At 36.6% G+C, this 17556-nt stretch overlaps 1 protein-coding gene across 2 annotated transcripts in view; it reads right to left on the bottom strand.

Annotated features, from left to right (window-relative positions):
* The window catches only part of b4galnt4a (beta-1,4-N-acetyl-galactosaminyl transferase 4a), a 317216-nt gene that overhangs the window by 56120 nt on the left and 243540 nt on the right, over positions 1–17556 (bottom strand). For both annotated transcript variants that reach the window (XM_067436802.1, XM_067436803.1), the window contains exon 8: positions 2305–2383. In XM_067436802.1, the coding sequence (XP_067292903.1) occupies positions 2305–2383 (79 nt within the window). The remainder of the gene's footprint in view (positions 1–2304; positions 2384–17556) is intronic.

The raw sequence follows: 17556 nt of genomic DNA, 5'->3' as shown, positions 1-17556 counted from the left end.
TAGTGTGAAGCAGAGCAGGACCGAGTGTTGTGGAACTGAGCATGGCTGCTGGAGGGATTGTTATACAAACACACGGCTCGCGAACACGCGTGTTTTTTTGATATTTTACGGCAAAAATACTCCATAGTGCCCCTTTAACATTTTTAGGTTATTATTTTTTTTCAGTGCATGTGAAGTGGCTAAACACAGATGGATTATTTGTTTATTTACAATGTAAATGTTTAATATCTATGAAATATTTTAATTGTATTTAATGTAATATATTAAATTTATATTTAACAAAGCAGTATTCAAACCACAGAGTGTTCAGTAAATGGTACAGTTGCATAATCTAAACAAGTATTTTCATCGCATTGATTTTGTGAAGATGTGGAATTAATCTGAGCAAAAAATGAACAAATGAATGAACAAACAAATTAATAAAAAAATAACAGCAGACAGACCGATGAAAAGACCTCAACTCAATGCTGGTCAGGTTGATAGCACAATAAGAAGTCACCCGTTCTTAAAACCCCAAACAGAGGCTTTTAGAAGTGTTTGGCTCTCTCAGGCCGACTGAATGGAGTGTTAACAAAGATATGAGTGAAAACAAATATGATCAAAACATTCAGTATCTTTATTTTCTATTATCAGTCCTCAGAATAGCATGTGGACTGAAAAGACTTGTATAACAACATTTACCAAAGTGGAAAATAACAGCTGTTTTGGCAGTTCAGATAATGGATAGTCAAGGATGCATGACTGTGCATGTTTAGATGGAATAAATAGAATGTAAATTGAAAAGCACTATGTGGTCTGAAATGCATTAAGAATATTTTCTGAATCTCTGAGTGTTACAAAGACTGAGTGTCTTGTTTCTCCTGTTTTTTTTTTTTTTTTGTGTGTTTAAGGACTTTAATTTTAATATGCATTTTCTGTTCCCGTTGTTCCAGTTTCACTACCTGTATTTACTTCCTGTTTGGTTTTGTTTTGCACCCTTATTTGTTGCCATAGCTATTCATTTCCCTTACCTGCCCCTTGTTAGCCCCTTTATATCTTGTGTATACACCAATCATGCATTATTATGATAGTATATGACTTATGACTATGACTAATATTGTGTTAGTCCCCATTTTGATGCCAAAACAGCCATGACCCATCAAGGCATTGCAGACCCCTGGAGGACCCATCAAGGACTCCACAAGACCCCTGAAGGTGTGCTGTGGTATCTGGCAGCAAAATGTTAGCAGCAGAACCTTCAAGTCCTGTAAGTAGTGAGGTGGGGCCTCCATGGATCAGACTTGTTTGTTCAGCACATCCCACAAATGCTCGATTGGATTGAGATCTGGGGAGTTTGGAGGCCAAGTCAACACCTCAAACTGGTTGATGTGCTCCTCAAAGCATTCCTTAACTATTTTTGATTTGGGGCAGAAAACATTATCCTGCTGAAAGAGTCCACAGCCACCAGGGAATATCGTTTCCATGAAAGGTTGGACATGGTCTGCAACAATGCTAAAGGATGGCAGGACCCAAGGTTTCCCAGCAGAACATGTGTTCTCCAGGTAAGCAATGCACACGCACCCGGCCATCCACGTGATGTAAAAGAAAACGTGATTCATCAGACCAGGCCACCTTCTTCCATTGCTCCGTGGTTCAGTTCTGATGCTTACTGTTGGAATGTTTGCCGTTAGACAGGGGTCAGCATGGGCACCCTGACTGGTCTGTGGCTATGCAGCCCCATACGCAACTGCGATGCACTGTGTATTCTGATACCTTTCTGTCAGCATTAACTTCTTGACAAATTTGAGCTACAGTAGCTCAATCTGTTTGATAGCACTTAAAACACTTACATCAATGAGCCTTGGCCACCCATGACCACTGTTCCTTTCTTGGAGCACTTTTGATAGATACTGACCACTGCAGATCGGGAACACCCCACAAGAGCTGCAGTTTTGGAAATGCTCTGACCCAGTCATCTAGCATTAGAATTTGGCCCTTGTCAAACTCGCTCAAATCCCTAAACTTTTCTATTGTTCCTGCTTCTAACACATCAACTTTGAGGACAAAATGTTCACTTGCTGCCTGATATATCCCACCCACTAAAAGGTGCAGTTTTATTCACTGGTCAATATATGATCTGTGTGTTTCCTGTGTTCATTGTCATGTCTGTATTAATGGCTGTATGGTGTGGCTTTACTCAGTTCTGTTCTTTGTGTTCAGCTTTGTATATTTTAGTTATTTTATTACTAAAGACATACTGCCAGCTTTTCTTTTGTCTCAAAGTTCCCCCCATGTTACAATGAGCTTAAGCTTAACCAAACTCACCCCGACTTCAACGTGATCCGAGCCTTTATCGTCCTGCTTGTGGAGAATCTCAAAGTAGTATCGCCTGGAGGCCATAAGACTGGAGGGGAAAGAAAGAACGGACATTAAATATTAATGTATTTCATTTGTAAGTCCTGTATTGTTATTACTGCATTAACATATCATATTGTATCTTATGATATATTATATTGTACCATAACTTATTAAAGCAATACAGTGGATTTTAGAAATGGCAACAATAGCCATTCATATGACAAAAGAGCAGCAATGTTAAATAAAGTTACATTTATAAATACTTATAATTAGTTATCTGTGGCAACACAAAAAAACCTATTAAATATGAATATAGCGCTTTTAACAATACAGATTGTTTCAAAGCAGCTTTACAGTGATAACAGTAAAGTTATGATCAATGATCCAAACAGAGTTCAATTCTGCTGTAAAGGCCCGAAATACTCAAGGCAAATTTATTTTTCGTTCATTTTATATATATATATATATATATATATATATATATATATATATATATATATATATATATATATATATATATATATATATATATATATATATATATATATATATATATATATATATATATATATATATATATATATATAATATATATATATATATATATATATATATATATATATATATATATATATATATATATATATATATATATATATATATATATATATATATATATATGTATATATATAATCTTATGATGTCGTACTGTTCATACATTTAAAGGTGCTGTATGTAAGAATAACAGCTAGTGGGTGATATGGGTACTTCAGTGCAAATTCAAAATATTGCTTGCCCTGCCCTCTCCTCCTCCTCAGACTCGACAAGCTGCCAGTTTGAGGAAACGCAACAGGAACGAGCGCAATTGACAATGGAAAGCAAGGAGACTCACACTGTAAGTCGATTGATTAAGTGAGTTGATTTATTCACGTTTTAATGTGCTTTAGTTCATAGAGATTTCTAGATGGATGCCGATGCTTTTTAGGCCAGGTAAAATCTGCGATCTCTGATCCAGTTTGTTTGCTTGCATCCATGGCAACAATACTCTGTGTTTTCCACCAACTGGCAACCTGTGGTGTCGACGTACTATTGGGTAAACTGGCAACGAGCGTTATCACACAAACCAAAACAAAACAGATTTTTTCGACACCGAAAGCACATTTCAAAGTAGAATAAAGCTAGTAAATAACTTTAGGCTGCATTTATTTGATCAAAATACAGTAAAAAATGAAAATATTCTGAAATATTATCATTTTAAAATGTTAATTGTGCCTGTGATGGCATAGCTGAATTTTCAGCATCATTACTCCAGTCTTCAGTGTCACATGATCCTTCAGAAATCTTTCTAATATGCTGCTCAGGAAACATTTCTGATTATTATCAATGTTGAAATCAGTTGTGTTGCTTCATAGTTTTGTGGAATTTATCTGAAATAGAAATCTCTTGATTTCAAACAAAATATTTCCTGCCACTTTTGATCAATTTAATGTATCCTTCCTGAATGTGTTGATTTCTTAAAACAAGCAAACAGCCTTACTTTTGAATGGTACTTTATTATATTGTATAAGTATCATGTTTTAAAGTGATATTGGAGTGTTGGTTGTGCATGTGTGAATTGCTGTCTTATGTGCTCTGCTATGGCACTCATCTCATCAAAATCACATCTCCTCAAATGGGCCACATCTGCTGTTAGACCAGCACAATTAGAGCCCTGCTTGATTTCACACCTTATTACACCTCCAAATGTGACACGTTACAAACATCACTCACGGGTGTGACTCGATCTGTCACTCTCCTATCAATACAGGACTGATGTTATTTACAAAGAACAAAACAGTATTTAAACAGCCAAAATCCTTGGGGGTGAGGCTCCATATTATATTTACATGCACTAACTATTTTATTTTTGATTTTTAGTGCCCTAGCAATTTGAGAGATGATATTTACAACATGAGGTTGCTGATGAGTAAATTTGCTCATGCATATTCATGAGCGCTGCTAATGCATGAGACATAATTCTGCTCAGATGCTAACCCAAATGTCTTGTTTGCTCCAGCGGGCCTATGAAATACTGAGAGCAAATAGAAAGAGGGAGAACAGATGTGGGAAAGAGATATAAATTGATGAATTGAAATGCAACCAATGGAGAAACCACCTATAACGGCTCAATAAAGCAGGGTTTTGGTATTATATTATATTATGTTATGTTATGTTATGTTATGTTATGTTATGTTATGTTATGTTATGTTATGTTATGTTATGTTATGTTATGTTATGTTATGTTATGTTATGTTATGTTATGTTATGACATAACAACTAATATAATATAATATAATATAATATAATATAATATAATATAATATAATATAATATAATATAATATAATATAATATAATATAATATATAATACTAAAACTATGCATTATTTTATATATTAATATGCATTATTATGCATATCCATGAAGTACTATAATTAATCAAGCTCAAATTATAATTAATAACATAATTAATTTAATTTAAGTAATATAATAACATATAATACTTAAACATGCAATACTAATCTATCAAATTAAATATATAATTTATAAAAATCTATAATAACTAACTAACTTAATAAATAAATAAAAGCTTGAAAAGTGTCGGGAATACACCATTGTAATGCAGAGCTCAAATTATAATGAATAACATAGACCACTATTTTACTAAATACAATGAAACAAAATGAATCAAAACTATATAATATATTTATAAATACATACTTATCAAGTAAACATTTGTTAGACAATTGTTTGAAAACTAATTTAAATGTCAAGTACGGGTATGTTAAGACAGGTTCCCCCATAATTCAAACACTGCAGTAATGTACTGTAAAATTATTGTAAAAAAGGAAACATCATTTAAGATTAAAAATAAATTTAAGAGATGATGAGACAAAAGGAGACACCCATAAAATGTGTGAACGATAAAAACAGGAAGTGTTATAAAGTCTGCGGTTAAAGTAGAAAATAACCCTCTCCGCGGGAAAAGGTGAAATTCTCGAGTGTGAGTGGGCCGAAATCTCTCAGATTGAGAATTACGGTCAGAGGAGGGTGTCGGTGACAGTGCAATTTCCTCGACTTCACACCAACTGATTCGCTCTGCCCGTCTTATATTCCACACTACAATCAATCACAGCAGGTGTGCCGGCATCGTGCCAAAACAAAGAGGACCTTCATAAAGTGGAGTGGAATGCAGGAAATAGGAAGAGCTTTCACTGAGACCTAGTGAGCTTCCCAACAAGGCAACGTTTTTAGGCCTCACCGTCAAAAAAGGTTCCTTTAAACCCTAAACATAATAAGGCAAAATTTCTAATGAATCCTTAATGGAGAAGGCAATCCTAGAATGCATAGACAAGAAGTAAAGATTTTCATCCATGACTCCAGAGCAAAAGGAAGTAGAATTGATTCAGTATTTCAGAAACTTCACCTTCAATATCCGTCCTTTTTAGAGTAAGGGTACAAAGTCCATCTCAAAGTCCATCTACATTCATTTTGGGAGGTGATGAGAATAGTTTTTGTGCGCAAAAAATAAATAAACAATGACTTATATAGTGATGGACAAATTTCAAAACAGCTTCCCGAAGCACTGAAGCATTATGAATCAGCGTATCGATGCATGATTTGGATCGCCAGTCACGTGATTTCAGCAGTTTGCCGGATTGACACGCGATCCAAATCATGAATCGATACGCTGAATTATTATGCTTCGAAGCTTTGGGAAGCTGTTTTGAATTCGACCCATCATATAAGTCGTTACTTGGTTGTCGTTTTTTTGCACACAAAAACTATTCTCGTCACTTCCTAAAATGATTGTAGAAATCATTCAAAATCTCGTCGCTTCATAAAATGATTGTAGAGCCACTGTAGCGAGATGGGCTTTGTAACAACGTCTTTAGTGACTTTATTCGTCTTGAGAGAGGAAATGACATTGATGTCAATGAAGGCCTGTCTGAGCTATTGGATTTCAACAAAAATATCTTTACTTGTGTTCCGAAGATGAATGGAGGTCTTACGGGTATCGAACGACATTAGGGTAAGTAATTAATGAGATAATTTTGGGGTGAGCTAACCCTCTAATCCCTTGACGCATTTACAATATAGTTTGCTGGGGGGAAAAAATGCCACAAAAAAAACTGACAGAGCTAACAAAAAATCAAAAAAATAAGCATGTACTTGAAATACCCGAAAAGTAGTGTCTTTGTTCTGTTGTATTTATGTGTGCTGTTGCTCGTACTTTTACTTTGAGTGTGGTATATTTTTCTGAATGTCTTTTTTCTTTTCTTCAACATATCATGTGGGTGATTCTATAATGGCAGTTAGTGATTATATATTTTTCAAATGTTATATTTAAGATTATATAACTTGAGATAATTATATAACTTTATATCTCGAGAGAACCAAGTGGAACAATGAGTTTAGAGGGAGAAAAGTTTCAGGTCTGTTGTGTGATATGTACCGACTCAGGCGAATCAAACACACAATCGCCAGTTACATTTAACAAATATGTTTTGAATGCTTTGTGCTGAGTGTCAGACCTTCCCCCAACACAACAGAGAAAGATTCTCCGTTACCCTGGAAACCATCTGATAAGACGTTTAACGGCCCAAAAGAATTTGGCCACATGAAAAGTTTCAGACACACAGAGTTAAAGCTTGTAAAACACACGCTTTGCCTCAAATTATAGAAAACCATCTATAAATGAACATGCACCCAAGGACATTGTATGTAAACACATAACTGTCTTGTAAAATGTTTATTCTGTATGGTATTTTGCATCTTTTTGTCTTTGTCTTAACAACTTACTAGTTCAGGTAACCTCATATATGTCATGTCTCCTATCAAATTAATGCTCACTTCACGACTTACACTTCCATGTATATCACTTATTCAGAAAATGCAGTGTGTGTTTGTTGCATTAATTAGAGTATGAATGGTCAGAGACCCACTGATTCAAGCTTGAAACAAAGAGCCATAAAATCTCCAGAGGAATTTCCCGCTTGGAAATCCCAACAATCTCATTGGTCAAGTCTACCCCAGGAGGGCAGGACTACTCCCAGACCTTAAAAAGAGGTGCTCTGATGCCCTCCCTCTCTCTCTTCTCTCTCTGGCTGAACCAACATGCCATCGTGGCTGGCCCTTGAGCCAGGCCACCAATGCAGGCCCTCCAAGCAGGCCCCAACACTCTCGCTCTTCCCCTCTTCCTTCTCTTCCCTCCTCGCTTCGCTTTTGCATCGCATCAAATTCCTAGCCCCGAGGGCATTTCTTCAGGGAGAACACAGAGCATCTCTAGAGCAACCAGCCGCTCCACCCCGACCTCGGAAAGAACCGCCGGACACGCAGGACATTTGAACTCGGAACATACGCACACACGCGAGAAGCCAAACTAAAGCAAGTATTCTTATTTCCAAATTCAAACTGCTGTTAAGAGGGTGTGTTATTTCCCGTTGGGACAAGTTAACTTCTTGAGGCCTCTGTGTGTGATAAACTGAAAGTGGAAGCTATTTCTCTCTCTCTCTCTCTCTCTCTCTCTCTCTCTCTCTCTCTCTCTCTCTCTCTCTCTCTCTCTCTCTCTCTCTCTCTCTCTCTCTCTCTCTCTCTCTCTCTCTCTCTCTCTCTCTCTCTCTCTCTCTCTCTCTCTCTCTAATTTTAGTCTACTCAGTATGTTCGTTTATGCACCATATTCTTTCGTTTACTATCTATATTTCTACTCTCTTTATGCATATTTAGTATGTACTTTCTGTGTGAATTGTAGTGTTATTTTAGTCTGTGTTTATTAAACCTCCAAAAGACATTTAATGAGTTGAATCTGTTATTCTTCCACATACACGAAGTCAATGAAACTTACGATCTAACGTTACCTAACTGCTTATGCTACTATTTTAGTAAAGTAACTTGTACGACTATTTGAAATATTGACTTTGTCCTGATCAGTAAAGTTAATGATTCTTATGCGCTCGTAAAGCAGTAATCCCTTATTGAGAATTGATTTGAAAAGTCTATAACTAATTTGCAGGACAAACTTAGTAAGATAATTTCAAGCAATTCCGTAAAGGGTTACTTGTATTTAATTAAACATTTTTCCCTATCGGAAAATTTTAATACGTAATGAACGACTAGCAAATTATATTCATAAATTCATTAATATTGAATATTAAATCCCTTTTGAGTTAATTATTCCCCGAGACATTAAACTAGTCTAGTCATTTTTGTTACAGATATAAGATTACCAGCAAGAATGAAAGTAAAGGTGTACAGGGCAGTAGTGAGACCAGTGATGTATGGTTTGGAGACAGTTGTACTGATGAAAACAGAGGAGGAAGATCTAGAGGTAGCATAGCTGAAGATGTTGAGGTTCTCTTTGGGAGTGATGAGGATGGATACGATCAGGAATGAGTACATCAGAGGGACAGCACGTGTGAGATGTTTTGGAGACAAAATTAGAGAGGTCAGGTTGAGATGGTTTGGACATGTTCATAGGAGGGAGAGTGAATACATCAGTAAAAGGATGCTGAGGTGAGAGCTGCCAGGCAGAAGATCGAGAGGAAGACCAAAGAGGAGGTTTATGGACGTAGTGAAGGAGGACATGAAGGTAGTCGGTCTGAGAGAAGAGGATACAGGGGATAGGAATAGATTGAGGCAGATGATTCGCTGTGGCGACCCCTGAAGTGATACCAAAAGAAGAAGAATATATTTAAAATTATTTGAATTTTTTACTCATGGTTATGTATCACTAGATGTTATAGTCCACAACAATATAATATATTCTGTAAAATGTCATGTATAGCTTTTTTTGATTGGTCAGTGTCAGTTATGTTACCAATATAGAGGTACAGTATGTAACTGAATTGACAGTCATTCACAGAGAAACGCACTCTCTCCCTCTCTCACACCTCAGACTGTCAACATGGTTATTCTATCTTGATAACAGAGTTTGACGGTAACAAAGGTGACCGACTAATTAGAAAAACAAGAAATCATGATTTTTAGCTTTATAAAACACTTTACAGAAAATATATTGTTGTGGCCTGTAACATTTAGTGATTCATGATAGTAACTAAAAATAACAAAATAATATAACCATTTAAAAAAAGGAGAAAAACAATAATGACTTTGGACACCAAATGTACATGCAATTATAGAATCACTCACATAATGAACTGTACTGAATCGTGACTGTAAAATCATGATACAAACTTTTGTAATTTAAACCGTTACATCCCTAACACCTTCTCAGTGTCTTTCAGATATGGATGTCTGTACAGCTCTGGTTTTACTTCCGGTGATTTTCAGGGAGAAAGTGGACAATTATGTCACAATCAGACAGGTATCATATGCAAATAATCTATAGTAAGATATTTTTTTTCTGTAAAGTTGCGAGTATTTGTTTGGGAATATACACTCACCTAAAGGATTATTAGGAGCACCATACTAATACCGTGTTTGACCCCCTTCGCCTTCAGAACTGCCACAGAAATTCTACTTGGCATTGATTCAACACGGTGCTGAAAGCATTCTTTAGAAATGTTGGCCCATATTGATAGGATAGCATCTTGCAGTTGATGGAGATTTGTGGGATGCAGATCCAGGACATGAAGCTCCCGTTCCACCACATCCCAAAGATGCTCTATTAAGTTGAGATCTGGTGACTGTGGGGGCCATTTTAGTACAGTAAACTCATTGTCATGCTCAAGAAACCAATTTGAAATGATCTGAGCTTTGTGACATGGTGCATTGTCCTGCTGGAAGTAGCCATCAGAGGATGGGTACATGGTGGTCATAAAGAGATGGACATGGTCAGAAACAATGCTCAGGTAGGCCGTGGCATTTAAACGATGCCCAATTGGCACTAAGGGGCCTAAAGTGTGCCAAGAAAACATCCCCAACACCATTACACCACCACCACCACACAGTACAGTGGTAACTGAGCAGATTGTGAAATACTCAGACCGACAAGTCTGGCACCAACAACCATGCCACGCTCAAAATTGCTTAAATCACCTTTCTTACCATTCTGACATTCAGTTTGGAGTTCAGGAGATTGTCTTGACCAGGACCACACCCCTAAATGTATTGAAGCAACTGCCATGTGATTGGTTGATTAGATAATTGCATTAATGAGAAATGTAACAGGTGTTCCTAATAATCCTTTAGGTGAGTGTATATATATATATATCGTGTATATATCGTGTTCCAGATTTTAGGACCCTTTAGTGCCCTAGGAGATCAGCATCCCACAGATCTCCGTGTTCAACGCTGTTGAAACAGATTCCAGCTACTTTCTTCACTCCCAGCAAAACCAGTGGAAGAAGTCATCACCATCGGACTGCTTACTCAACCACGTGGAACGTAAACATCACTTAACCAAACCTCTTTCTAGAGACCTTGGCATTGTTGTATATTATCAGTTTATGATTTTCTAATTTACATTACAAGTAATATAACTGATGCTAGTTAATAACAAATAATCTTCCGTTTATTTGTTTGATACATAATAAGGTTCTTCACCTTAGTTTCAGAGAAACAACAGTTTATCTTTCCATAAGATAACGTAACTCTTCTATAGACACACTTAACGTACTCCCATGTATTTTATGCATTTTATGCACTTTATTCCTTTATCATTCATTGTATCCATTTAGTAGCTGTGTTAATTTTTCTGTTTATCTTTTGTTAATAAAATCTATTTTATTACAATTGTGTCTTCCTTGTGCTGATAAAGCAGAAAAGGCTCTACAAGTTAGAAATCTCACCAATCTTTCAGATAAATCAGCTGACCAACCCCCTTTACATTCATTATAAATGACTGGGCAGCCTCCTGTTCGGAGTGTTCTCATACAGCCAAGGTAAAAGACCTTGACTAGTGTCCCAAACTAAGAGGGGGGAAGGTGGTCATCTGATGTACTCATAACCACACCTTAAGTTACGTGTGATCCCAAAAATCACAACGTCAGCGGTGACGTGAGTACCAATCGCTACCTTACTTAGTGTCCTTGGGTGGACAAAAGTAAAAATCACTACATAGTTGTGGTGAAAGCATTTTGTGAGAGAAATAACGTTGCAAAGTTCAGAACATGTTTATTCAGAGCTCTCAGATACAAACAAAATAAACTTGCGCTGTCAACAACCCGGTACAATAACACTTTCTCAGCAATCTTTCCCCAGCTCGGTCTCCCTCGAGCTGCTGCGGCTCGCACCTCACTACACTCAAAATAATGCTGGGTTGTTTTTTAACCCAAAATGCTGGGTTAAGACTGTTGGGTAATTTAAACACCAGTGGGTAGTTTCAAATTTCCAGTCGTTGGGTTAAACCTCGCAATGCTTCGTTGATTCTACCCAGCGCTTGGTTGTTTCCAGTGCTTCCCACCTTGATTCGTTTAAATTCGCTCCCAAACTGTCATTTTTGAAAGGACAAAAGGCAACGCCACCGGTTGCAGATGTTTTAAGATAAGTTCATATGTTTTCATTAATAATCATTTTAATTAGCATAATTTGTTGTTTTTTTCTTCTTCGCGGCAACAATTTATGTTACATGATGTTAAGACGACAAAAGTTTTCCCTCAGAATCCGATGCAATGTACGTTACTGACTCGTGTTAGTTTAGGTAACGTAAGGCATGTAAGACGATAGATTAATATAGTTTGTGATTACACGGAACCAGGATCCCCTTACGAAAATTAAACATGGTTTTATGTAGGGATGTCCCAAGGACCAGTACTTCGGTACTACATACTGAAATTTTAAAAATGTGAAGATAGCCTGATATCTGTATAGCATCGACTCACAAGACTATATTCGCTCCCGCAGCTGCGTTCGGTCGCGTCACGCAGGGCTCCAGACTGTAGCCGAATATATATACCAGTGTCTGTGTATTAAATACTATTTAAATATTACTCTTCCATGTTTTCTGTGTGAATGACGGGGGCGCCATACACGCTCACTGTCTTTTTAGACTCTGCCGTGTCACTGAGGACATGAGAAATTACCGTTTCATTTGAGAAAACTGTCATATCATGAACACAGACACTCAAAGGTCACGGCAACCCGTCAAAATAAAAGTTTGATTTAAACGTGAATAAATTGACAGAATATATTAAGTTTGTAGTTGTCATTGTTACCAATTTGAACACATTTGTGTTTTGTACCATTTGTCAAGCAATACAAATGATTGTTTTAACAGTCTTAACATGCATTCTTTATTTGTTCTTTCATGATTGTCTAGTTTTACAGTAGGCTTAATGTACAGGAGAAATTTTAAGAGCAACCCAGCAAAAATAACCCAGAATAGCAAATCCATTAATGGTCAAATTTACTACATTTTGGGTTTTCTCAACAGCCCAGCCTGCTGGGTTAAAATGCCACTGGGTTAATTTAACCCAGCATGTGTTCTGTCCAATATTTACCCAGCGCTGAGTTGCCAATTGGGTTGTTTTTAACCCAGCCATTTTTAGAATGTAAGCCACGCCCCCTCCAACACATAATCTCATTTCAAATTCAAAGATGTCAGCCAATCCCAAACGTGGGTGTTTTCACTGAAGTCTCATAGCAGACATGCCCCTTGAAACAGAGCATTAAACCCAGAGGGCTAATATCAGTATAGAAAAAAATTCCTTTAAACTAAATAATGCGCTAGCAAGGAGCTTCAGTTCATACAGCGCTTCAGCGTGTGCAGCTCAAACAGCAATGCACAATAAAAAAAAATCTCAATTGCTAAAACACTAAAACCCACTGGCTGAACAAAGTTCTCAGTTGCCTGAACTCATTTAGCTAATTGTGGAGTCTGTTGTCAATACCTTATTTTTTCACATTTCACATGGTAAAACACAATTTTCAAATCTCTCTTAGATTTTCAGCAAAACACTGAACACATTTTCATTTTCAAAACACATTCTGCACTCAAATGCACATGTCAATTATACTGGTAAACACAAGTATCAACAATCAAATACAAATGGAGAACACAAATTCATTGATTGAACACAACCACTTAACGCTGATTTAACCTGTTTTAAATGATGAGACACAACAAATATAAGCCAGTTCAGAGAGTAAACCGGTTGTTGAAGGTGGAAGAAGAAAGTCTGAGAATGGATAAAAGAAACAATGGGAGAGGACGAGGATGAGTGTGTATGCGACATGGGCAATGAGGAGGAAGAGGAAGACCTTGCTTTCTAAGTAGCAAGAAAGAGGAAGAGGAGGAGGAGGTACAAAAAATGGCAAAGAGCAAAGCTCTAAGAGTAGTAATTTCTGATCAATTTTGAGCTACTATGAATGTTTTCGTTCATCAAAAGACAATGAAGGAAAATAGGAAATTTGCTTTGAGATTAAAAATTTACTTTTTTCTAATGTATGTTTTGAACAATGTGTTTTGTTTTTTTTTTGGTTTATTGTTTACTGACTGCTTGATAGTGTATATCATTTTGATCACTTTATTTATTATGTAAGAGCAGTGTTGATTTGATTTGAGTCAGAGGTTTTGTAAATAGGAAGATGTGAAAAAATAGGCATAAATCTAGCTTACAAATTATTCAGGCTAATTGTAGTAATTAAGGATCAGACCTGTTTGCCAAATAGTGGCAAGACATATATGTATATAAGGACCTCTGACAAATTGGTTTGTCCGTCAAAAACCAGAAAAAAAAAAAGAAAAGAAAAAAAAATCGACTGAAAAACTGAAAAAACTGTTTAACCGACGCGATTGTGGGTGGGTTTCTCCCATCCCCATACAACACAACTTCCCTGTCTTTCACTGCTCTTACAAGAACATCAGTCTCCTCGGCTGTGAACCGCTCCTGGCGTGCGCCTGGTAAATACGCCATAATAATAGCGATCCATAATGGAACTTGCGCACCTGCTTTTAAAGGGAATGTTGGATGACGCTCTGATTGGTTTATTCACGTTACGCCCAAACCACACCTATGAATAATGAAGCTACTTCAGACCAACCCATTTTAGATTTGCGCCGGGCGCAAGAGCCATTTATCCCGCCGGGAAAATAGCAACAGCACCGAGACCCGCCCACTTGGACACTTGCGTTTCAGATCGTTAAAATAGGGCCCATAGTCTTAATATGCTGTAAGTGAACTTTATACAGTCGAGAAAGACGACGGATATTCCTGCGTAATGTCAAACAAAAGATAAGGACATAACTTACTGCTCTTGATTGATTAGCTTGTGTAAGTTTAATAAGGATTAATCTTTAATTTAAACAATTATTTTACATTTGATTTATTCAATTTCTCTACCTAAAAACTAATGTTAGACCTACCTAAAAACCTGAAAAGCATTGTTTATTTTATCAGTATCTTTGCTCAATAGTATTTATTTTTTTCTGCTGCTTGTATTTAAGTTATTTGTTCTTATTTTCTTTATTTTTATTTGACAGTAGTCCTTTTTTTCCTGAACATAGTAAATAGAGAATCGTACTGAAACTGTGAAAATAAAACCGTGATACAAACCGAACCATGAGCAATCTGTACCATTACACCCCTATTGTAACGTATGTGAGAGGGTGCCTCAAAATTTTCTACAATTTCAAAGGGTGCCTGACTGAAAAAAGCTTGGGAAACACATTTATTCTTCCAGTCTCGAGTACCACCTAAACGCACACTTTTTTTGTCATTCTGATTGAAATATTCAGTGGACTGTTTACATGCGACGACGTTATATAAAGCGATCTGGGGTTTACATGTGCTGACTTTCAGTCGGAATCATTTTGTGACATGTTCTGACAGTTTGTCTGCCACTTCAGAAATGTCAACGCTGTTCTCTCTAGCAGCTAGAATGAGTTCCCGATTGCCATAGCAACTATCAACGGCCACCAGGACTTATACGGTTTTATAAAAGCTATTTATTTTGATGTAAACTGTAATAATCATCTCAGAAAAAATAAATTCTTCTGTTAGGCGCAGTTGAAGTAAAAAGTCCCTTGGACAAACGCTGTCAAGATGAGAGGGTGTAGCCAAGCTGTGTCTGTGTCGGTGCAATTTTCATAATTTCTTACAAAATAAAAAATGTAAGTTACCCCTCAGAAAAATTTACTTTCCTGTCTTGTCAGGAAACTTTATAGCCTAGTGTAAGGGTGGCGCGCGCTCTTCAGTAGTGAAGGCATTCACTGTATATCACGTCACATAAGGACACACACTCAAAAGTAATCAGGTCAGGTCGTTTACATGGTGTATTTTTTCGTTTGATAGGTTTATAAAAAGGTTTATCCCACCCCTCTCAAACTAATTACATTTTCATTCGGTTTGGGCATTTTTATTCCGATTGAGGTGTTTATATGGAGCATTTTCATTCAGACTGGACTTTTAAACCGATTACAGTGCTCCATATAAACTCACCTATTATTTGGGTAGCACACACATTCTGAAAGCCTTCGGCAGAATTCCGATGAGCCATTTTAATCTTTTTTAAAGCACAGGGTCAGCTTTTTCTTTTGATATATTGCATGCTCAGATATTCATAAAACAAAAATATTCTATGGGATATTACATTTAGGAGAAAATGGTTAAAAATCCTGGTGGTGGCTAGCAACTTTTTAAAAGTTTTTTTAAGAGTGAAGATGCATTTATAAAATAGATTTTCAAATAGATTTTATGCCAACTTTAATATGCGCTAGAGTGTTAGAACCTAAAAAACAGCTGAGCTTTCACATTAAAACATATTTTTGCAATTTGAATATATTTTATAAACATATTTAGGCATACATCTGACCAAAATTAACAAACACAAACACTTAAAAACAACAACAAATTGTTTTTAAAAACAATGAAAGTGTAAATTTTTACACAACATACTTTAAAAAAGTATGCATGGTTTGTGATTTTTACTGCAGTGTGCTTTTATGAATGGTCATTCATTATAACAAAAAAAATAAAAAATAAATAAAAAACAAGATCAATTTAGATCAGCTTTTACTCATCATAATAGTTACAGCCATTTTAATTCTTTGTAGGAACACAGTTCATTGGCTAGTAAAAGAAAATGCTTGAGTTTACTCTGTGTAGGGCTGTCTCAGAGGTGTGTGTGTGTTTTTGCTCATTCACATGTCCATGAGATGATGAATAGAGCCACAGTCAGAGAGAAAGTCAGAGACATAGTCAGAGATAGTCAAAGAGAGAGAGAGAGAGAGAGAGAGAGAGAGAGAGAGAGAGCTCCTAATTGTCTGACTAATTGCAAACTCTGACTCAGTCTCTCAGTAACTGTGTCGAGTCAAGCCCAGACATAAAGATGAATGCGAGGAAGACTCTAACAACCTCATTACCGTCACACTCTGTGCCAACAAGATCTGTCACAAGTCATTTTACTTTACTTTGTCGAACAGAACAACACTTCACCACAGAAACAAACAGCAAAATTCGTATCTGGTTCCCCAATGTGGCTTTAACATCAGAAGCAAGTGACGAAAGTGAAAATATACGAGACAGCTTTTGAGAAACACGGTCAAACTTCATATTCTTCCCAACAGAGAGGGCTAGTGCCTTTTTCAATAATTTAGATGGTCTGATGGGTGCATCGCCTCCCTTTGCAGGAAATGAAAAAATAGCCAGGAATACACAGTGTCCGTACTGACAGCAAAGTCAGAAGGGACCGTATTTCTACTGAAGTCTGACTTCACCAGAGTAGATGGTATTTTAGTCAACACACTCTCATAAAAAAGGTACAGTGCTGTCACTGGGGCGGTACCCTAAGGTACAAAAGTAAAAAGGTACATCTTTGTACCGCTAATGGTACATATTAGTACCTTGAAAGGTACATATCAGTACTTTAAGAGTGTTTATTAGTACCTTAAAGATACATAGTAGTATCTTTTCGGTTTAGTACCTTAGGGTACCGCCCCAGTGACAGCAATGTAGCTTTTTTTCTGACAGTGCATGAAACCTATTTTACCTCAATAATGTGACATATTTCTGAAAATAACTAGGAAAGGACATGATTTTATCATTTGCGAATTAATTGGTTGGTGAAAAGTGGCCTCTGGATCAATGGACAATTAGATAAGAAAAATACACTATATCGGCAAAATTATTGGGACATCCCTCGAAATCATTGAATTCAGGTTTTCCAGTCACTTCCATGGCCACAGGTGTATAAAATCAAGCACCTAGGTATGCAGACGCTTCTACAAAGATTTGTGAAAGAATGGGTCACTCTCAGGAGCTCAGTGAACTCAAGTGTAGTA

The sequence above is a fragment of the Pseudorasbora parva genome, chromosome 25 (genome assembly GCF_024679245.1).
Source record: "Pseudorasbora parva isolate DD20220531a chromosome 25, ASM2467924v1, whole genome shotgun sequence".
Lineage (NCBI taxonomy): Eukaryota > Metazoa > Chordata > Actinopteri > Cypriniformes > Gobionidae > Pseudorasbora > Pseudorasbora parva.
Note: the sequence above shows the minus strand (reverse complement) of the source record. Positions and strands in the feature narration are given on the sequence as shown.